At 37.3% G+C, this 24,429-nt stretch overlaps 1 protein-coding gene and 1 pseudogene across 1 annotated transcript; one reads left to right on the top strand and one right to left on the bottom strand.

Annotated features, from left to right (window-relative positions):
* Positions 1-1,117: 1,117 nt before the first annotated feature.
* On the bottom strand, positions 1,118-24,216 carry LOC139728785 (transmembrane GTPase fzo-like). Its single transcript, XM_071639726.1, has 7 exons — positions 24,084-24,216; positions 23,212-23,317; positions 15,972-16,170; positions 14,550-14,686; positions 8,256-8,364; positions 7,493-7,597; positions 1,118-1,267 (listed from the first exon to the last, which is right to left on the bottom strand). The coding sequence occupies exons 1-7, from the start codon at positions 24,214-24,216 to the stop codon at positions 1,118-1,120; spliced, it is 939 nt and encodes a 312-aa protein (XP_071495827.1).
* Positions 8,491-9,809, top strand: LOC139728818 (uncharacterized; annotated as a pseudogene).
* Positions 24,217-24,429: the final 213 nt, after the last annotated feature.

Below are 24,429 nucleotides of genomic sequence, written 5' to 3'. Positions count from 1 at the left end.
TGGCCCCCCGGTTAATTTCTGGAAATTTGTGTTGCTTGCACGAGTACAGAGAACATCAGAAGGTACCGTACAAGACACAAGTATTAAAAATACAGGGGATATGCAACAATACAATATCACTGCCAATGTCAGAGATGCAGGACATTAGAGGAAATATCAAACTGTATACTCAGTCAAAATTATTTAATGATTTCATATTCCCTAAGTGCTGTGTTTTATGAAAACATTTTCGGCCTGGAATGTCATCGAAATTAGAATAATAAGATTAAAGGGTGTGTACAGTTCTGGTTGAGGTAAGGATTTAGCTTTTAACATTTTGCGAGATATTCAGAAACCACTCTATGAGATGTCAAAGAGCATACAATTTTAAGGGGTATCAAAAGTTTATTTGATGAAAATCGGTTTTGAAATGGCTGAGATATCCAAAAACAAGGTGAAACAAAGAAATCCTAATAAGAGGCGTGGCCTGTAGTCTTTTATCATTACCACTTTTTTTGATATCTCAGCCATTTGAAAACCAGTTTTCATCAAATAAATGTTGAATCCTTCTTAAAATTACATGCTTTTTTATATTTCATAAGAGGTTTCTCATATTATCTCACTTAGGAATGTTCAAAAGATAAATCTCTGCCTCAACCAGTACTGTACAATCCCTTTAAGATTGGTAAGAATGGTAAAAAAGTAACAATTAATTTATTATACAATTTGGTCAAACCTTGAATTTGTTCTCAAACTGCTGAAAATTACTTTGTCTGTCCTGCCAACCTTCGACCGTCAATGCTGAGGAAATCAAAACACACACTAATTATTACGATATCACAAGTGTAATGAAAGAAGAAGAACAACAACAACGACTGTATAACAGCATTCTACAATGTGTGCTACTTTGGGGAATCACATCAATATGGGACAAATTTTCTATTTCACATAATTATTTCATCAATATTGGTGGGCAATCACAAATAAGTCAGTCTCATGATTTCAGGTTTCAGAGTTTGCAATGGTAATATATCAATTGACCGTCTCTCCATTTCATTTGTAATGTCAATATCTTCTGTTTATCTAGGTGTATATGTCCTATAATAGATTAGGTTATGAGTCGCGTAAGTCATAAATTCTAAAACTCGCCGTTTCCGTTGCCAACGGCTATGTCCTTCGCCTCAGTACTTGATATGAAGAAACAACGCTGTTCTGCCTCCTCACGCCCTTCTACCGTTCCGAGCTTTTTAAGCAGCTCAAAAGCTTTGTCCACGTGACGAACTTTCACCTGCAGTAAGGAATTAAATTGTACATAACGCGCAGATGAGAATGCATCAGTAGGCATTGCATAGTATCTGAGAAATATGAATATCCTTAATAATATTATGACGATAATATTATCGTAGTTATTACGTGTCGCGGGTGATCTCGGTAATTTCGCAGCGTCTACACTTGTTACATAGTTTCCCGACTCTTTTTTTCTTTTCAATTCCTGAGTCTTATTGAAAGTGCACACAGAAGTTTTTGCTTGATAGCATAAGACTCAGCGGGATAAAAATCAATAGAGAACATTTACAACTTTACATGCATAATATGTAATTCTTACATTTTAACTTTTTTATTCTTATTTCATCTCTGATTTTGTCTTCCTTGTATCTAAATAATATTTTGGGTTCTAGGACTGCTCCCCCGGAGGACAACTCCCCCGGAGGACGTCACCCCCGGAGGACTACTTCCCCCGGAGGACATCTCCCCCCGGAGGACTACTCCCCCGGAGGACGTCTCCCCCGGAGGACTACTCCCCCTGAGGATGTCTCCCCCGGAGGACAACTCCCCCGGAGGACCACTCCCCCGGGGGACTACTCCCCCGGTGGACCACTCCCCCGAGGGACCACTCCCCCCGAGGACCACTCCCCCGAGGACTACTCCCCGGGGACAACTCCCCCGGAGGACTACTCCCCCGGGGGACCACTCCCCCGGAGGACCACTCCCCCGGAGGACCACTCCCCGGGGACAACTCCCCGGGGATAACTCCCCCGGAGGACTGCTCCCCCGGAGGACTGCTCCCCCGGAGGACCACTCCCCCGAGGACAACTCCCCCATACTTATTACCCACCAGGACCACTCCCCCGGGAACAACTCCCCCGGGATAACTCCCCCGGAGGACCACTACCCCGGAGGACTGCTCCCCGGAGGCGAATTTTTTTTTTCGTACATGGAAACGCTACAGGACATGAATTATTCATAAGTTTAGCTGAAATTTTGAAGTGCGCAGGCGCGTGGATAGAAGAGTAGGTACATGCGTAGTTCACGTGAAATGTACAACTTTACATGTCACAACTTCTACAGCCATATAGGCATAATAGGCTTGTGGAATTGATGCCACATTACCACTATTCGTACATGCATAAATGGCCAAGTAAGAGCTCTTTCGATCCCCGCAATCGCCCCCGAAATTCCCCCAAATGTGCACCTAATCAGTCAATTTCATTAATGAAAATGCAAAAATTTCGAACTCAGGCGCTTCGCACCCTCGCGCCATTTAAGAAAATTGTGCCCCTCCATGCAGGAAAAAACTGTGCGTATGACCTTTTGTAAAGTATATGGGCATGTCACTGTTAATTAAAAATCTTCAAGCCTTACAGTGCTTCAATATCGAAAGCTGGGGGGGGGGGGGGCTTCACTCCCGGACCCCCGGGATGGGCTTTACGGTGAAGCGATGTGTTTTGTAAAGCCAGCCATGCTATTTCTTTTTTTTATAGCTGCCAACCTCTAGGTTTAAATGTCTAAATCTCTAGAGCTCCCCGAGACCCCCGGCGCACCCCACTAGGGATCCTAAGGTGGGCCCCTGGATCCTACCCGCATAGAACTGGTTCAATTTATTTTGTAAAGCATATAGGGATTTCACATTTTTATTCAAAATAGCAGCCTTCTTCATGGTTTAAAATAATGTATATATCTCCAGAATTTCAAGGGGCTTCGCTCCCCCCCCCCCCCAGTCTTTTGTCAAGGCCCTCTCGCTGTAATGGGCGAGCGAAGCGAGCGAAGCCCACTCAGCTGGGCTCTCTTCACCATACAGCGAGAGGGCCTTGACAAAAGGCTACTGCCCCATCTCTCCCCCCCCCCCCCCCCCCCCCGCAGGCTGGGGCTCTGTTCCTGCACCCCACTTACATTAAGTTTTACGCTGAAGCAATGTGTTCTGTAAAGCCACCCATGCTTAATTTCGATTGAAACAGCGCCCAATATTCCAAGGCTTACAATGTCTAAAATCTCGGGAGCTTCCGGGGGCTCGGTCCCCGAACCACGACAGGGGCAAGGGCACCCTATGCACATACATCTTGTTTGCGTTGTGTAACATAAAACATACGCGCGTCACTTAAAAAAAAAAAAAAAAAAAAAAAAAAAAAAAACACAAACAAACATAGTTGACACATGTTCAATTTAAAGTGGCTAAATCTCGAGAGCTTCCAGAGGCTCCGTCTCCCGTCACGGACCCCCAGCAGGGAGACTCTGGACCCGACATACATTCAAGTTTTACGCTGAAGGAATGTGTTTTGTATTAAAAGCAACCTATGCTTAAGAGTCAGGGAAAATCACTTCTTCCACCCCCCCCCCCCCAAAAAAAAAAAGGAAAAAAAATCTGTACATGCCACTGACCGGGAAAATGTTGGTCTTGCACCCCCCCCCCACACACACACGCCTGTTACGTCCCTGAGATTGCTATATGATACAGTTTTATTGGGTATGTGGCCGGGGGGGGGGGGGGGGGGGGCTCCTAGAAAAATGGAGAAGTAGCTTTAATTTACAAGGAAATTGCGTCAGATGTTTGGACTGCAAAAATGCAAACATTTTCAAACACGCTCGCTCCGTCTCTCCCACAATGACTCTTATTTTGTTGACTTTGGTTCCTTACCGGCCATCAGTTTTTCATAACGTAATATCATAATAAATACAAGGAAAGTTTACCCATTACTAAGGTGTCTCAAAAACACATAGAAAACATATGCGATCACATTCAAACCTACATTGTAAAAGTCTTCAAAAGAACGCATGGTTTGTGGAACCTTCCTCTAGATGTAAAAGGAAGGAAGAAACTTATTTCAAAAATATAACATTACAGTGACGTTTATATATTGTGTGGTATATTTTTTCACGTTGACAGTTTTTGTTAATGGGATTTATATGATTTTTTTTTTCCAGACTGTAAATAATAAGAAATAAGATATGATTGCCAAAAGCGCATTAATTAGATAGACAGCAGATGGGAATTTGGGAATTAAGGGACGAGGTGACCCCTTAGTTTTACAGAATAATGATGTCGAACATTTATTTTTGCGTTACTTCTGAAATAAAATTCCGTGTACTTAGCCGAAGCTCAATTATCATTATAAAAATGAAGGAATGAAATAAGAATACAGGAACTAGGTTACGTTCACACAAACTTTAAGTTAACTCTGTCACTCTTGAAAGATCAGCGTCCACAGGAATTCAAATCGAATTCTTTCATTAAAAAAAGGGGGTGGGGTGGTCACCCAGGAGATTAGTCAACCTGGGAGTTGTCGTCCGGGGGAGTGGTCCTCCGTTGGAGGGGTCCTCCGGGGGAGTGGTCCTCCGGGGGAGTGGTTCTCCGGGGGAGTGGTCCTCCGGGGGAGGGGTCCTCGGGGGAGTGGTCCTCCGGGGGAGTAGTCCTCCGGGGGAGTAGTCCTCCGGGGGAGTAATCCTCCGGGGAGTAGTCCTCCAGGGGAGTAGTCCCCCCCCCCCCCCCCCCGGGGGGGGGGGGGGGGGGAGTAGTCCTCGGGGGAGTAGTCCCCCGGGGGAGTAGTCCCCCGGGGGAGTAGTCCCCCGGGGGAGACATCCTCCGGGGGAGTAGTCCTCCGTGGGAGACGTCCTCCGGGGGAGTGGTCCTCCGGGGGAGTTGTCAGGTGGGAGTAGTCCCCGAGGGAGTAGTACTCCGGGGGAGTTGTCCTGATACGAATATTTTGATATGCTATTGGGTATTATTGTCAGTCGTCTGTCCATCATCCATGGTATTGTATGGTATTTATTTCCGTATATAATACAATGAAAACGGGTGGATTGCCCATATTCAGCGTTGCCAACATGGCAACGCTCTTCTTCCATGGGGGTCCACATACAATGAATACAATATACAATTTAAAATGGACACGTACAAAATGAAACCAACGTTTTTACAAACATGCAGGTGGAAACACAAACAGTAAGATGAGAGAGAAAAAAAACATCGGATAGTGGAAAGGTCTTAAAGGTAATTAAATACAACAATGAACAAATCAAAAATGTTTAAACATAAAGTGGAGTGTTTTGAAATTAGATCCTCAATCATATTTATGCAATGAAAGGAAAACAGATTGTTGTAAGATAGTAACTTTGATCAATTTAGATAGAAATACGTAGTAAACGAATAAGAATTAACTGGAGACTTGTACTAAATGCTTAGATGGATCTATGACAACTTTATAAGAAAACTTAAATTCGTGGCAAGTGATATGTCAAGGGTACGGATTGCATAAATACTCATTTACATAGGTTTGAAATCACAAACAAATCACAGAAATCCCAGAGCAAATTCAAAGAATAAATAAAACCATTAAAGATTAATACTAGGCATGCAATCGCACTGCTGAAGTGAAAAGAAACAAAATAATAGGACAAGTGCTACACCAAAATAGATTATATCTCGTTGTATATAACTTCAAGAAAACAATGGAATGAAACTTGAATAACAAGTAGGTCCTATAACATAAATCTGAAAACAGTAAAAACGCAATTAGAAAATCAAATACGAGGGTTGAATGACAATTGATAGCGAGTGGGAAATATGAAGCGGTTATGGTCAAGATTTGCACACCAGTTGAATAACTCGAGAGTTTACCTCATGGGCTGAAAGAATAAAAACAAAAAATCATAAGTAAATTCAAATTTAACTCTTACGGATTTAATACTATTTTGGATTTAAAAACATTATTGTAGTAGACAATTCTATATCAGAAGGTAAGGCGTTGTACGCCTTCGCACCTCGGTATTTAAATTTCTTTTGAGATTCTGTTCGTGGTTTCGGTAAAAGCAGTTTTTCGCCTAGTCGAGAAGAGTAATGTTGGGGAGCAAGGTCGAATTCAATAATGTCAATCATTATCCACTTCTGTTAATTTGTTGTTAATTACGTCTCTGAATTTACTTGCACAGTTTATGGAATGTCAATTTTGCAAATCAATTACTTCAACCACTGCTCGAACCTCTCCTGTAGTTCTCTACAGGCAGTAGAAAAGTGAGGAGGGGCTAAGGTCCACATAATCATCTCACCATCCATGAAATCAGTGTATATAGGTCTATATACTTTATAAAATTGGAACAGTCATTTCCCTATTAAAAAGGATTAAAAAAATCAAATTTCAGACAAAGGTTTAACGGAGGTAATATCATTTTTTTTTTATTTGAATCGATTTTATTATTTTGATTGTATTATTCACCAGATGCATATAAGTGCATTCTACACAAACACATAATAGTAGAGGCTATACTATGTAATCCCGTGAGATTTTTATGCCAAAATTGATTCTATTAGCTAACTTTGTCAATATTGTTGTGCTGAATCCAAAAAATGTTGATTCCATTTTTTCCAACCACGTCTTCAGCCGCCATTTTGAATTTAAAAATGGCCGCCATGGCAAACTGTATTTTGACCCATATTTCATAAAGTGAGCATTGTAGAAGCTTCAAATTTGGTGCAAAATGCATGAGTGTGATGTCAGACACTCTGATATGTATTTTTCTGATATTGTGGATTATTTTGATACAATTTGTAGGCTGCCATCTTGAATTTCAAAATGGCCGCCATAGCAAACTGTAATTTGACCCATATCTCATAAAGTGAGCGTTGTAGAAGCTTCAAATTTGGTGCAAAATGCATCGTTGTGATATCAGACACTCTGATATATCTTTTTCTGGTATTGTGGATTGTTTTGTACAGTTTGTAGGCTGCCATTTTGAAATTCAAAATGGCCGCCAAAGCGTTTTTACCCATATCTCAGGTTGCAATTATTGTAGAAGCATCAAATTTTCAAGAATGCACGTGCTTGTGGTGTCCAACATTCCAGTACAGCTGTTTCCTAATTGTGGATCATAAGACAGGCCACCTTATTGAAATTCAAGATGGCTGCCATAGAAAACATATTATACCGTTGTAAGCGCCTTAGATGAATTTGCCAAAATTGTTCTAGATTGTTTTTTGGATTCAGCACCCCCAAATTGACCAAGTCAGCTAAAAAATCAATTTTGGCACGAAAATCTCACGGGACCCAATATCTCGACATAGCAGACCGTACTATAAGTAGATGGAATATGTTATATACATTAAGTTGTGTTATTATTTTTTTGTTCATCGTCATAAGTTATTCAAGACTTGACTGGGACGTCCAGTAGATATAGATTTAATACAAATCTATAGACAACATCATCATCACTCATCATTCTATGTTTTTCTGAAATCTCATACCCTTTCTGGATGTCGATCGTTTACAGAGAGATCCCAATGCGTGAAGGCGATTATGACGTCTGGCTTTGGAAGTCTTTTACCGACCTCAAGGAAGTGGTCCATTGCCTGGATTGGGCGATATAATGTTCAGAAATTTAAATACTGTTATTTTTTCCTCGCATGGCTTGCTAGGCGTATAGCAATACAGTGTAGTTTCTGGCATTAGCATTCATTCACCTATAAAAGACCTTGTAATCCTCTTGCTTCTGCGGGATAGGGTCAGCTAATAACTTTGAGTTTTGTTGTTGTTTTTTTTTTTTTGCAAACGTTGAATTGAAGAGAATGCACAATACCAACACTAATCTTGGGTTGTGCATAGCGTCATCATAATATTTGAATATAGTTTATATGAACAGCTTACAAAAAGAGGTGCTATATCCATTGAAATAATGGATTTAACGCCTTTTGGAAGGAAGCTCTTCATAAAATACTGTATATATATATGTATATATATATATAATCTATATAATATACATATACATATGCATACATACATATAAATGTCATGTATACATGTGTGTATAATATATTACACTTATTCTCTTTGTACGGGGTCAAAGTTTTGCAATGTGGTCAAAATGTAACATTATGTCATTATTCGAAACTTGGTGCACACGGGAATTAGGATGAACAACTTTTAATCTGAATTGCTCGCATTACCCCACCCCCCCCCCCGAAAAAAAAAACAAAACAAAACAAAAACAACAACAACGGGGGTACTAACCTCTGGTGTCATGACAGCCTTTGAACTGACAACAAAGATATGTACATCCGAGTCAGCACAAAACTTTTTGACCTTGTCCCCTAGCTCTCGGCACGACGATATTCCAGGACTTCGTCAAGAGTGTCAGGTAGGAAAAAAAAAATAAATGAACAATTTTCAGACAAGCAAATCTACGCGTAACATATTAAGAGACCGTTGCTTACTTTTTTGTTTATGAAATGTGTATATGTGAAATATGTTGATGAAACAAGTAAGTAAGGAGACAGGAGCTACTGGCACAAACTGGCACAAATTGCGTATTTTCTGAGGTGAAATCCCATCTTCTGGATATTTGTGTGTTGTATGACTGAATGGTGAACCTTCTGGAATGAAGTAGTACCAGCTGGGAGGATGTAAGTTCAAGAAAAGGAAAGACTTGCTCAGTTTTCTTATTTCTCATTTGGATTCAGTTTCACTGTCTTTTTGCCTCAGTCCCGTGCTCACTAAGTTGTGTTAGCAGCTGCCATCCAGTATGTCATAGAACACTCAGTCTGGACTCTGACTTTTGTACAGCACACTACGTGTCTACCTATTCAGTCTCCCCGCGCAGTGTTGTGTGAATGCACTCTTCCTGATCACTTCTTTTGTTAAGGTGTTAGAGCACCAGGCATCCCGAGACTCCCCAAGTATTTCTGAAAGGGGTGATTACTTCAGGGGCTATTCAACAACTTGCATTGTTTACAGTGTGGTGAATTGCGTTGCTCATCAATCGGTATGCCAGGGACCAGGGGGTCAAAAGAAATCGTGTTCATCTGTTTCTCCCCCTGGTGTCGATGCTTCTGAATTCTGTGAACAGATAAGTGAAGAGGTCAGAGAATTCTTCAGCAGTGAGCAGTTCAAGGAGTTGTTCAAAGTTTCCCTTGTGGAAGCAGTCCGCAATGAAATGCAAAAGCTTCAAACACAGCTTGAAATCGCGGAAGGCAAGGTGATCGAATTGGAGGCTGAAGTGAAATCAAAGGCGAGTGTCATCACGTCACTGCAAAAACAACACGAGCTTGACTCAGCCGATATAGCCAAGCTCAAACGAGACATGAATGATGCTGAACAATACTCGCGTCGTAACTGCGTGCGGCTATATGGCATCCCGGAAAACCCAAAGGAGGATACAGACCAGGTGATGCTTGATCTAGCCTCGGAGAAGCTGAACATCAAGCTGCAGCGACATGAGATTGACAGGTCTCACCGTGTGGCTGCCCCGCGTACCACCAGTTCAAGACCAGGAGCAAGGAAACAACCACCTCCACGTGCCATCATAGCAAATTCACCACTTACCGCACCAGAGACATGGTCATCAAAAGCCGGAGAAGACTGAAAGGTACTCATGTAGGGATTGAGGAAGATCTCACAGCAGAAAATCGCCTCCTGTTGACCAAAGCAAAAGAAGAAGTGGAAAGAAACGACAAACTGTGTGCAGCATGGTCCAGTGATGGCAGAGTCATCGTGCTGGTCAAAGCAACCAATGGATCCACTGTGAGAAAGAGAATATGGTCAGTCAGTGAATTGAAAAAGCTTTAAACAAAATAGGTTATTTTCGTAAACTGACATCTACTATACACATATAATATGTTAACCTTATTGAATTTCCTTGATACTTAATGCATCCTCATTCACTCTTTAGGAGCAGACTCTCTTTTTGCTCTCACCCTCTCTTATGTATGTTCTTAGTTCTTGAAGTTATTTTAATTGTGTGTAGTGAGTCTTGTTTTGTTGTTCAATGTATTTTTCTGATATAGTCAACCAATGCCAGTTTTCTCACGTGAACCCTGAACTTTAAAAACTTCATGAATATATTTCTCCTGCTAGCGATAACGAATATGTCTCTGATCAGTATTACTATTCAACCAAAGATTTTAACAGCGTTTTACATTCTAAGATGATTGCAAAAGAAAATGAATCTCCCCCTTTTTGTATTCATTTTAATTGTAGGAGCATGTCTCGTAACTTTGATAACTTAAACTCATTTTTAACTTCAATTGATATTGCACCAACTATAATAGGAATCTCTGAAACATGGCTGAATGCTAACTCACCTCTTGATATGTACAGGCTTGATAATTATTCTTTCTTTGCAAATAATCGTAGATTTAAGAGGAGTGGTGGAGTTGGTTTGTATATAAAAAATGATGTCAAATTTGAACGAAGGACTGACTTGGATGTAAACAATAATTATATTGAAAGTATATTTTCTGAAATTGAAATGAATCATCGAAGAATTTTATTTGGAGTTGTGTATAGACCACCTAATCAATGTGTTGAAGATTTTATGAAAGTATTAAGTGAAGTATTACAAATTGTGCAAAATGAGAAAAAAGTTTTTTATTTGATGGGTGATTTCAATATTAACCTCTTAAGAATAGATAGAGAGCAATACGTAAATGAGTTTTTTGATATGTTGTTGGTTCATAATATGTTTCCTCTTATCAAATATCCTACAAGGATTACTCTAGACTCGGTTTCGTTAATTGACAATATATTTACAAATGAGGATAGTGTGAATGTATCTTCATCGGGGCTTTTTTTATGTGATGTAAGCGATCATTTTCCCATATATTGTATTTGTAATAAAATTTCTATTGTTTTTAAAGAAAAATGTTTTTATAAACGTGAAATCAGTAAGATGAATATAATTAGATTCGCGCAGCATCTGAATAGTTTCCAATGGAATATCACAATTCCTAATGCCAATGATTGTTATAATGAATTCATAAATGCATTTTTAGATTATTATGATGTATATTTTCCTTTAAAACGCATTGATTTAAAGGTAAGCAAAAGTAATAAAAATGCACCTTGGTTTAATGATGAAATTCGAAAGATTATAAAAAAGAAAAACCGTTTGTATAAGTTATATTTAAAAAAATCCAACTGACTATAGAAAAAGGGTGTATAAGAAAATTAGAAACAAAGTTGTTAATAAAATTAAGCAGGCAAAAAAAAACTGTATTATAAGAGTCAATTTCAGGCTGCACATGGTGACAGTGGTAAAACGTGGAAAGTTATTAATAGGGCTTTGGGAAAACATAAAAAGAAATCCTGTGTTGATAAGATTATTGTTGATAATGAATTGATTTTAGATAAGAATATAATTCCTGATGTTTTCAATGAGTATTTTGTTAATGTTGGTTATGATTTGAAACGCAAGTTCGATGATGATAAGAAGTCACCTAATGTAAAATATATTATTAAAAATGAGAAATCTGCATTTTTTAAACCAATATCTCCTGCTGAAATTGTTGATATTGTGAAGAATTTTAAGAATGATACAAGCCCAGGTTCAGATGGAATTGCAATTTGTGTTTTGAAAAGAGTTATTGATTATTTATGTGAACCTCTGTGTGCAATATTCAATAAGTGTTTAGATGCTGGTGTCTTCCCAGATAAACTGAAAATAGCACGTGTAATACCTGTTTTTAAAAAAGGTTCTCAAGAGATTTTAAGTAACTACCGCCCGATATCTGTTTTATCTCTTTTTTCAAAGATTTTTGAGAAATGCATTTATGTTCGTTTATTATCCTTTATCAAAGAGTGCAATATATTCACTTCTAACCAATATGGTTTTAGGGAGAGGCACTCCACTTCTCATGCTTTAATCAATTTTATTCAAAATGTGATGTGTGCAATAGAAAATGAGGAAATTTTAATCGGCATATTTTTGGATTTGAGTAAGGCTTTTGATAGTCTTGATCATGATATTTTACTTAGTAAGATGTATTTGTATGGCATAAGAGGAGTTGTTTTAGATTTGTTCCGCAGTTATTTATCCGACAGAGTGCAATATGTTGTTGTGGATGGTTTTCAATCTAAATCTAAAGAATTGAAGTGTGGAGTACCCCAAGGGTCAATCTTGGGACCTCTTTTGTTTCTTTTATATATGAATGACTTATGTAATACGTCTGAGGTTTTTAGATATATACTGCTTGCTGATGACACCAGTATTTTTATATCTCATAATGATCCCCAAACATTACAAATCATAGTCAATAATGAGCTAAGTATGATTTCTGAATGGTTATATATATGAATAAATTATCAGTAAATACAAGTAAAACACATTTTATGATATTCACCAATAGAAATGTTGATGTCAAGGATATTAGTATATATTTAGCAGGATCTGAAATCAAGCATGAAGTGTCTTTGCAATTTTTAGGAATCACAATTGATAATAAATTGACTTGGAAAGATCACATAAATATTATATGCAACAAAATTTCAAAAAATATTGGGATACTTTTTCGACTTAACTTTTTACCCACTGTTGTTCTTAAAATGATATATAATGCAAGTATTGCGCCTTCTTTTGAATATGGTCTTTCTGTTTGGGGAAGTGCTGCAAATATATACATAGACAGACTTTTTAAACTACAAAAACGTGCAATAAGGGTTATAAACCATTCAACTTATTTAGCTCACACTTCACCAATTTTTAATTCCCAAAAGATTTTAAAGTTGTATGACAGATATAAATATGTTTTAGGTAATCTTATGTTTCTATGGCATAGAAAGCTTTTATCCGATTCTCTGATGCATTATTTCACTTTAAATTGCAATATTCATTTATATCATACCAGAAACGCTAAGAATTTTCATATCCCAAAAGTAAGAACATCATTATTTCAGAAATCTGTGTTTTATCAAGGTCCGCTTATATGGAACTCAATACCAGATGATATTCGTAAAGTTGCCTCTTTTAATGTATTCAAACGTAAACTTAAGGAGAATTTTATACAAAATTATAATTCCTAAGTTTTTGACATGCTTGGCTGGCAATACATGTATTCTATCTAATAATCGTAACTCACTTTATTCGTATTGTCTTTGTAATGTAAATGTAGTGTATTGTATATCATGCTGTATTGCTTTATGTTTTTGTCTTGCAACGGTATTTCTGTTCATCTCATTTTTTTTATTAATATGAAAATTTACCACCAATGCATTTTTTAAAATGGATTTTCTGGGTCGGCCAGATTTTAAGGAAACTTAATTCCTCGTTGGCTGCTTCCCTTCAGCCTTATGTATTCCAAAGTTATGTTTTTTTCTCTGTGTCTGTCATGATTGCTCATCATTGTCTTTCTCTGTTGTTTTTATGCTGAATAAATAAATTCAATTCAATTCAATTCAATTCAGTGTATGTGTGAGTTCGTGTGTGCGTGCATGTGTGTTTGTTTTGAGGTATATGTTTATATAACATTTATATATATATATATATATATATATATATATATATATGTATATGACAAAGAATCAAGAAGTAAACTAGTAATGCATTATTTCGCCAATAAAGAATGAGTTTATTGTACTCAAGTTTTCCCCGTCGAGACTCCTGAAGGTGGAGGCCACCGAAAATTTCAGTACAATAAACTCATTCTTTATTGGCGAAATAATACATTACTACACCGTAGTTTATTTCTTGATTTTTCGTTATATATATATATATATATATATATATATATAATATATATATATACATATATATATATATATATATGCACTGTAAAAACATCAGTGTCAGATTTAACACCATGGGTGTTAAATCTAACAACGATCAAACTTCATCACAGGTGTAGAAAATGTATTGTGACGGTGTTAAAAAGTGCATGTTAACCTGGCACTTCGTGGTGTTAATTTGACACTGTGGCTGGTGATATTTTTGACACTGCGCTAGAGTTAATTCAATAATGACACCGCATGGTGTTGATTTGATATTGGTGGTGTTAATTTCAATGGTATAACACCCGTCCTGCTTCAATAGGAGACCACACCAACTGGTGTTACTGTGGTGCAAATGTGTTTACACATTTTTTTTTCAAAAATCATGTACTTTATTAGAAAATTCTTTATCGTCTTGTTGAAGTTCAATATTAACAAGAAGTGCAGTAACTAAGAAACTATTAAAAAAAAACGATTTTAGATTTTGAAATGACACCCGGAGTTGTCAATCTAACACCATGAATGAGCACCGGAAATTTAACACCAGCTCGGTGTTTCATATTTAGCAAAGGACTTTTTGCAGTGTGTATAATATATATATATATATATATATATATATATATATATATATATATATATATATATATAATAATATATGTACACTATGTATATGTGTATATATATATATATATATATATATATATATCACTAATATTGTAGATATATGGATGATATTAATTTGCCATCGAATGCTTCGACATGGCAAGTGCTATGTTACGATTAATAGAAAAAATTCTCAAGTTATGTATCCTAGTATCACATTACCAATCCATGATCTGAATATCTCGTGCCAGGAGAGAAGCGTTGACGTCTTGAGGCTTCAAGAAAATTCGTATGATCTTGGACGCGCCTAATGTGCTCTCACTTCCAGCGCTGGACATGTCTTCCAGTTGTTCAATCCCCTATACAAACGAAGCAACAGTTCCCTAGTTTCCATTCTTTCTGTTTGTTTATTCTTTGTTCATTCTTTTCCTCTGAAAATATGTTTAATTTTCGTAGACTCGTCAGATTAAGAATCGGTTTTTTTCTTGGAGAGGTCTTTATTCATATTATTACAGGCATTTGTAGCCAGTCCTTTCCAACACGCCAGATATGATCCAGACTCACCTCACATCATTCTTTACTTTTTGGACAGGGTTTCCTGCATTCATAACCAAGGAGGTACTACTAGCTCTGTGAAATCATCTGGGAGACAATACAGACGTGAAGCCTGATGTATGCGATTACTGCATTAGCTATTTGTACTCAACGTTTCGTATCTTTGAGAAGATTCTCAGCGTAATTCCCGTAATTCTCGTGATATTCTCGTAAGGAAAAGCCACTCCTTCTCAGAGGTGTCTTTAATATAGAATATGCAATTGAACTCACAAAAGAAAATATGTCTTATCAATGTTGGATTGAAACAATGAGAAAATGTCGGAACTTTACGTTTATCTCTCTTTCAGAAAATGGTGACGTTTGTCCCTACTACACTAGGTAGCCCTATAAGTCTCCTATGCTTGAACTAACAAAATATGAAGAGATTTCTTATTTCTTAGAAGTACTGTGAATAGGAGAAAAACACGTGAGGGCTAAAAACAAAATTGCATGAACGCCTGTTCACAGTTTGATTGATATATCCCTCTCATGTCTTTCCACAGACTACATGTACGTCACACATCCAAAGGTCATAAAAACAGTCAGTACCGTCCTATTGTCATACCATGACGGAATAATATGAAGAAGGAAAAGAGAGGAAAAAAAGAAAAAACATGAGTAACAGAATTTGAGAATAAGAACATGCAATGAAACTGGAACAAAAAAGAAGGCGAAGACAAAGTAAAAGAAGGAGGAGAAATATAAATAAATATGATAATTAGACATAGCATAGAAGCAGCATAAGAAGAAAATAGAGATACAAAAAAAGAGTGATATTTGGTGAGAGTAAGATTTAGTAAAGGCAGTGGAACTAAAAGGGAAAACAGGCAGATAAAGTAAAATAAAAATAGAAATTCAAGCAGAAGAATCAAAAAGGATTGTACAAAAAGTATATTAAAAAGGGAATGAAGAAGAAATAGACGGAGAAAAATAAGAAATGCAGAAAGAGAAACAGTATATAAAACACACACAAAAAAAAAGATGAATATGAAAAAGAAGAGGAAGACGACAATGTCCTGTCATGACTACAGTGGAATCGATATAGCGTACCGATTCATCCAGAAAGTGTTTCTGATGCTCCGTCCCAACGTCATCTACTCCATCGCACACAACGAAGTAAGAATTGTTGTAAGACGTCTCCTTCATGATTTGTAGTTCTAGGAAACAGCTGGTTGTATCCGCCATGCCAGAAGGTAACAGATCCTTACCGATGAGGGCGTTGGCTGTTGTGCTCTTGCCGCTGCTTGTCCTGGCAAGACAATGAGTATAGGAAACTGTCGGCCTCCATTTTAGTCCTGATAATCAAGTGAATGTTATTGTTATGAATATATCGGGAACGAGTCGGGCGGATCTGCCAGTATTATTATGTAAATATTTGTGACTCTGCATCACAAAACTGATAAAAAGTCGCCAGACACGAATCTCTACTGCTTTGGTTAAGGGTAGATTCTCAAATTCCGTTCAAATTCATTTTCCCCTTTCTCGATGATAAAATTACAAAATGAATGCCAGTCAAACAACAGGAGTACAAAAATATATACAACCATGTCTTTTGATTGAAGTAAAAAAAAAGCTCAAACTGAACAAAAATGTTTAATAGGTCTTGTGACAACTTCGGCCTCACCATCAGACATTGGTCTTTTTATCTATAAATATTTGAAAACAATTTTACCTGATATTTTTGATAGATGCTTTACAATAAATCGTATACTTTACACAACATTGAATCTCGAAATAAGGATAATATTGTGTTGCCATTTTGTCACCTTAGTATAAAACAAACTAAAAAATAAATTTCTATTTATAAAGGTGTCAAGTTCTGAAATCATTTAGATTCATTTTTAAGAATGTATCAACTCAAAGTGCTTTTAAGTCATCTTTTAAGTGCCTATTGAATTGTATCAAATGTATCAGTCGATCTCTGTTAGTTTTTTTCAGTCTGTTTTATTTGTTCAATGTAGTAGCATATGTCTTTTATTTCATTTTGTTTGTCTATGTAATTTGTAACTGTCATTACGAACTCTGAAGGTAACTCTGAATTAGCATTCTTATTTATTCAACTCTACAAAGAGGATCACAAGCCTTTAGCTTTCTTTGTAAACTCCCCGACACATTTTACATTGCATATACTTGTATCTACATTTCTATGATTATCAATAAAGTGAATTGAATTGAATTGAAGCAGCACCAAGAAAACCGAAGTCATGGATCAAACCTGCCCCTGCAAGCAGCACCAGAAACACAGCACCACAGAAGGCAGCGTTCAAAGGGTACAGTGCTCAATTGTTGACAATGACATGAATGCAATGTACTTGACATTGAATTCAATTATTACCTCCGCCAAGGGAGGAGGTTATGTTTTCGTTACCGTTGGTTTGTGTGTTCGTTCGTTCGTTCGTTAGTTAGTTAGTTAATTTGTCCGTGTGCAAAATAACTCAAAAAGTAGTTAACGGATTGGGATGAAACTTGCATGAAAGGTTGAGAATGACACAAGTAACAAACGATTAACTTTTGGTAATGATCCGAGAATTTTGGGGGAATTTATGAAGGATTTTTCTATGTTTGGCAGGTAGGGTCAATGAACTTGGAAGTTCAGGCTGCGCGTATTTGAGGTTTGCCTGCGCGCACTACAGTGCGCGCTCTAGTTTCTGCTGGGGCGAGGCGCGCCGTGCAGCTGAAGGCTTATGACGTAACAAAGGCTTCTATATTAAGAGTTGGAAATCTGGCGACTTTTAGCACCGATGGTGTATTCAATTCAATTCAATTCAATTTATTTGTTCAATTCCACCAAGAAAACAAAGTACAGAAATTGTAATACCTCAGTATTGGGTGAAGACAAGAAATCAATGATTACACAAACATGACAGATAGCTAAAAAGAGTTAACATATACTAGTACATGAGGTGGAAAAGATAGGAGTCCTGCTGAGAAGCAAAGCTTGTAAATTGCAGAAACTCCTATTTACAGATACAAAACAAAACAAAACAAAAAACACCAGATACACAAGACTGGAAAATTCAGCCTGAAAACTATGTACAATATATACATACAATATGCGAAAATGAAATGATAATTGTGGGGGGGGGGTGGGGGAGAAAGCACACTAACGGATGTTAAAAGAAAAAAAAAAGTGTATTTAAAACAGAATACGGGATTGAATAATGGGAAGAAAAAAAATAACTTGGACTTGGACACACAGTTACAGGGACAAGAGTAAAGAGGGTGAAATAAAGGCAATGACTTACAAGATATCCAGTGCTTAACTAAGATGTAGCTCAGCATTAATCAATGGAAGAAAAAAAATGTAAAACCAATAAAGAAGATTATATCAAAAAAACCTACATATATCTAATTATTCATAAAGATGTGAGTTTAACACACAGCCTTATTTAAATATTACAATTTATGGAACTTTAACAACAGTGGAAACACATGTATGTATTCCCTCTGACAAATTTCAGAGTGTAAAAAATAAAAAAATAAAAAATATACAGGTTCAAATTTCAATACACAGAAGGTCAAAATATTTGACACAAGTTGTATGTCACACAAATCTTTTGTACAGTTATAGGACCTCAGTAAACAACAATTTGAAAAAGGTCCCAATTGCTATCCATAAAACAGACTCACATTATGCACAAAAATGTATATTCATAACTATGCAAGTTATTTCATCTGAAGTACAGTAATACAAAAAAAAAAAACCATCAGGATTCATTGTATCTGTCAAGAAGATAAGATTTCATCTTACGTTTAAATCCAGATAGGCTAATGGTCTGTCTAAAAGAGGATTGCAGAGAGTTCCAGTATTTTGGGCATTCCAATGCGACAGTGTTATTTCTGAGTTGGGTTCTGACTGATGTGAAATGATATAAAGCAGCCTGTCTTGTACAATAATTGTGTATTCTATCATTCTTAACAAACATGGACGCTATTGCGTGGGGCACATTACCATTATTGATCTGATACATGAGGGATGCCGAATACAATAGATAAATATCTTGTATTTTCAAAACATTATTCCCATAAAACAGCGTATCAGTATGAGCATGTGCATTTGCTGCTGACATAATCCTAACAGCGCTCTTTTGAAGAAGCAAAATTTTTTCTAGCGAGTTTTGGCTGTAGCATCCCAAACTAATACACCATAGTTTAAGTAAGGCAAAATCAAAGATGAATATAGCATGGCCAAAATGCTATTTGGAAGAAAAGACTTTAGTTTGTTCATCATACCTACATTTCTAGAGAGAAGATTACAAAGGTGAGTTGTATGCATTTTCCAATTCAACTTGTCATCAATATGGATGCCAAGAAATTTGGTTGATATAACTCTTTCAATCTGAACATTATCAAAAATTACAGGACCAGGCATTAAGGTGTCTCTATTACTGAATAACATGTATTTTGTTTTAAGCAGATTCAAGGATAACTTATTGGCATGAATCCGATTAGTTAATCCATGTAATTCCATATTTACTGTCTCCAACAGGACACGCAGGTCTTCGTTAGAGCAAAAAAATACTAGTTTCATCTGCAAATAACAAGAAAGAAAAGACATTTGATGATTTTGGAAAATCATTTACATAGAGAATAAATAACAGCGGTCCTAGAAGAGACCCTTGGGGTACTCCACAGGTGACAGACTGCATTCTAGAACCAATACCATTAGTTGTACAAACTGTTGTCTGTTTCTAAGATAACTTTTAAACCATTCAAGTGCTGATCCTCTTATACCATAGTAATAGAGCTTATGCAACAAGATATCATGATTGACAGTGTCAAACGCTTTGGAATAGTCTAAATATATACCAATAGTATGAAGATGATATCTCTATGGAAGAACAAGATCAGTGTAGTGGTGGAAATAAGCTTCATGCTTGGCGGAGGTCTGCGCTCTCAGAGTGCTTTTCTAGTTACCTCCGCCAAGGGGGAGGTTATGTCTTCATTACCGTTGGTTTGTTCGTTAGTTCGTTAGTTAGTTCGTTTGTCCGTGTGCAAAAATAACTCAAAAAGTAGTTAACGGATTGGGATGAAACTTGCAGGAAAGGTTGAGAATGACACAAGTAACAAACGATTAATTTTTGGTAATGATCCGAGAATTTTGGGGGAATTTATGACGGATTTTTGATATTTTGGCAGGTAGGTTTAATGAACTTGGGAGTTCAGGCTGCGCGTATTTGAGGTTTGCCTGCGCGCACAAAAGTGCGAGCTCTAGTTTCTGCTAGGGAGAGGCGCGCCGTGCAGCTGAGGGTTTATGACGTATCAAAGGCTTCTATATTGGGAAATAGGGCGACTTGCGATCAGCACCGATGCATGCTGTGTGTACGTACGATATCTCTATGGAAGAACAAGATCAGTGGTGGAAATAAGCTGCATGCTTGGCGGAGGTCTGTGCTCTCAGAGCAGTGTCTCAGAGTGCTTCTCTAGTTGATTTTGTTTCATGTAAATGTTATCACAGTCTTCATATAATGAGCTTATGTGTTACTTTACATTGTCATGGATGGATGCTGCAAATACAACACTGTATGATTTGTGCAGAAACTCAACAAATGAAATGAAAGTAAATTTTGAGTTACCGTTTGGGGGGTTCCTTACAGGATGGAATAACTGGCATTGGTTTTTGGGTATCTCAGTTTTGTACTACTTCCATTGGAAAATAATTTAACCATGACTCTTTTCAGCTAAATAGAATCATATGGGGGGTTCTGGGCTACTGTGCAGGGTTAACTACAGGAAAAAAAAATAATTGAATTGACTATGGTGTTTGTGTACATCTGATTTGTATTAGGGCCTACATCCATTGCAAAAGGGAATAGCCATGCTCTTTTCAGCCATTACAAAGTAAAGTTATTAGTATATGGGGGGATTTTGGAGTACGGAGTGGGGTGGGGGGGGGTGGGGGTGGGGGTACAAGATGAAATAATTGGCTTTGATGTTTGGGATATCTCTGTTCTTTATTACTGTCATTGGAGCAGAAATTTACCATTATTTTTTTTTTATGCTATAGCATAAAAGAGATAATGGTAAATTTCTATAAATACAATCAATAAAGGGCAACTCTTGCCTACATTGTTCTGTAGGTCCCCATACAGGATAAAATAACTGGCGTTGGTGTTTTGGGTATCTCTGATGGATACCTCTTCCAGTGCAAAAGAAGTCAGCCATGACTCTTTTCAGCTAAATAAAATCAAATGTACCGGGGAAGGGGGGGGCGCTTTGGGGCTACTGTCTGGGGCCCCATACAGGATGAAATAACTGGCTTTTGTGTTTTGGATATCTCTGATAGGTACTACTTCCATTGCAAAAGAAATTAGCCGTGGCCCTTTTCAGCTGAATAAAATCAATGTGTGTGTGGGGGGGGGGGGCACTTTGGGGCTACGGTCTGTGGCCCCATACAGGATAAAATAACTGGCATTGGTGTTTTTGATATCTCTGATAGGTACTACTTCTATTGCAAAAGAAATTAGCCGTGACTCTTTTCAGATGGATAAAATCAATGTGGGGGGGGGGGGGGGGGGGACTTTGGGGCTACTGCCAGGGGTCCCGTTCAGGATAAAATAACTGGCATTGGTAATTTTGATATCTCTGATAGGTACTACTTCAATTGTAAAAGAAATTAGCCGTGTCCCTTTTCAGCTGGATAAAATCAATGTGGGGGGGGGGAGGGGCACTTTGGGGCTACTGTCTGGGGCCCCCGTACAGGATGAAATTACTGGCTTTGCTGTTTTCATGATAGGTACACCCATTCCTTCGTAATTCGAAAATTTTACCATCAACAAGCATGGGATGTCGTCATGAATATGTTAATGAAATCGAGTATTAGTAGTGTTTCTATCAAATATTCAAGTTCAAGTTCAAGTTCAAGTTTGTGAAACATTTATTTTCCATCTTTTTCATGTAGGAAATCACATGCATGAAATTATTGTACAGGAAGGCAGAACCTCAAAAAAGCAGAGCTTGTGGTGAGCTGCCTTAAAAAATACATTACATCACAAACACAAACACAAAAACAACAAAAACATAATAATAGTTCCCATGGCAATATTGAAATGAGATATGCGTCAGAGGGAGATATTGTAGTCTAACAGAGAGGCAACAGTGAGTATGAAAATATGTGACGAGCTATACAGCAGGATATGGCAAATGTTGCATATACCTGAATTATCCGTTGCATATTTTATAACTGCCAATAATATGAAACCTCTGCACAGATGTAAACAAGACAATGAATGAAATGCACTGGTTCCAACTGGATCGTGAATAGACATGGCAATATTGAAATGAGATATTCCTCAAAGAGAGATATTGCAGTCTAACAGAGAGGCAACAGTAAAGTATGAAAATATGTGACAAGCTACAGCCTATAGCAAAAGTTGCATATATCAGAGTTAAACGTTGAACATTTCTAATTTCAAGTAATGTGAAACATCTGCACAGATGTAACAATGAATAAAATACACTCTTACTTTAATACTGGATCATAAATAGACCGCTTTACCGATTAAATCTTATGCATATCATTTTAACAAGAGTTGTTCCTAGCAAACTGAAAGCTCACACGAGGCCTGTTCAACACAACAACTGGTGTGCGCAAAGTGGTTTCCGAGCATTGAAATGCCCTGATAGAGCACGGGTTACTAAAATTACTCGACACCAAGCACTGCCAGGCCCCCAGAGAACAAACTTGACCGCAACAACAAGAAGTCCGTCATTCCAAAAAGAAAGACGATTTGTAGTGGCATTTGAATAGACTAAAAGAAGGTACAGATTTTAAATGAGCTTTTAAATGAGATTTTAAATAATAAAATATTGTGGATTCGATTTTCGTTTGCATCTTCAATTTTTCACCTGTGTAAAAGAAATAACACGAAGGTACATGCCCCGGAAACCCTAAAGCAAGACGGCAGTAACTTTAACTTTGCCTTACGAAGATAAATGGAAAGTTGCTTCAGAATATTACATAAGATATATGGTAAAAACTTCACACTTTTCCTGTGGTTGTTTTACAGCGAAGGAAGGTACATGCATATCTATTAATGTGGACTTGAATAGACTCTGAACTCCAAAGCCCCCTTCCCCCTCCCCCCCCCCCTCCAAAAAAAAAAATAAATGAAAATAAAAGGTAGCATATTTACATGTTTGTTTGGTTTTGTTTGTTTGGTTGTTTTTTTTTTTTTCATTCAATTTCATGTGAATAACGAACATTCAATTCTACAGTGTAATCTTCTCTTTCAGAATTGGAACATATCTAGACATGACGTGTTTTACGTGTGATGGAAATTATACTTACTCTCCAAAGATAGAAACTTTCATTTTCTTTCTCGAGAGCTGTTTATCAATGGAGCTGACTGTGCAGTCAATTTGCTTGATGTTGACCGCAACATGTTCAGGCAGTTCTGTTGGCGACGAATAACACAAGCGATGAAAAATACAAGACGTATGGCTAGACTAGAGATTATACAGGGAAATACAACACACAAAGTATACAGTATCAACCTTAATTTCTACAGAAGCAGCACGTTTACTACTAACTGAATCGCATGAAATTTTTATTCCAGTACTCCCGTCACTTTTTAATCACAGAAGATGAAAGATGAAAACATCGAGACATAGCACAAAAGAGAATAGTATATAGAGGTCTAAAATATACTAGTATGTGTATTTATGCATTCACCAATGAGGCTGTCCATTCGGCTACTTAGTTGTGTAGCTCATGGTTTCTTTTCCGCCTCTGCGGGCTTTAAATTGCCACTTTGTTCGTAATCTGATGCCACACTGCGATCAACTAACGCTGTGTGACAGGCCTATTTATGAGATGGGGTGTGTATCCTGTTGACTTTACAGGACTTTACGGTTAACGAATATTTTGCACCATCAAATTTCTTGTTTTTTTATGAACACAAGTTTAGAGGATATGAAAAACTCATGCCAGTACAGATGAAACAATATCATGTTTTTTGCAAGACGAGACGAGAAACAAAAACAACCTGGGTAACGATGTGAAACAAAATTAATCTTGATATCACTCTATACAAATACTGAAATAAGAAGCCTCACGAACCCATGCGTGAGAAAGTAACGACAATTTTTTTTTTTTTTTATTTGTAGTTGTCTTTTTGAGTGGATGAGATAAAACCAGTCATGTGAAATTACCATTCTCACCTAACTCACTGATCAATAGCAGAAAGTTGTCCACCTTCTTGACCTTCTCACCGATACTTCGGCACTTCGTTCGCAGTTCCGCCTTGGAATTTTCAAACTGGAAGTCGTTGTTGTCTGCTTTCGTTTGCACCATAATGCTGCATAGATTATTATTATTATTATTATTATTATTATGCAAAATAGACGCGTGATCTCAGTGACACTCATTGCTGCATGATATGATTATACGAAAAAAAAAATATATATATCTTTATTCTCACTCGTGGACTTAAAGGGGATGGCTAGTAACCGATCAGTGGGAATGCAGGGGGATGATTGTTCCAATCTTTGTGGGATTCATTTAAGA

This window comes from Diadema antillarum, unplaced genomic scaffold (assembly GCF_040938485.1).
Source record: "Diadema antillarum isolate AM-2024a unplaced genomic scaffold, OU_Dant_1.0 seq00000201_RagTag, whole genome shotgun sequence".
NCBI lineage: Eukaryota > Metazoa > Echinodermata > Echinoidea > Diadematoida > Diadematidae > Diadema > Diadema antillarum.
This window is presented reverse-complemented; position numbering and strand designations above follow the sequence as displayed.

Coding starts and splice junctions, on each gene's coding strand:
- LOC139728785 (XM_071639726.1), bottom strand. CDS start 24,216: ATGGTGCAAACGAAAGCAGACAACAACGACTTCCAGTTTGAAAATTCC. Junction 23,318..24,083: donor GCTATTGATCAGTGAGTTAG/GTGAGAATGGTA, acceptor CGTCGCCAACAG/AACTGCCTGAACATGTTGCG. Junction 1,268..7,492: donor ACGATCGACATCCAGAAAGG/GTATGAGATTTC, acceptor TCCTTACTGCAG/GTGAAAGTTCGTCACGTGGA.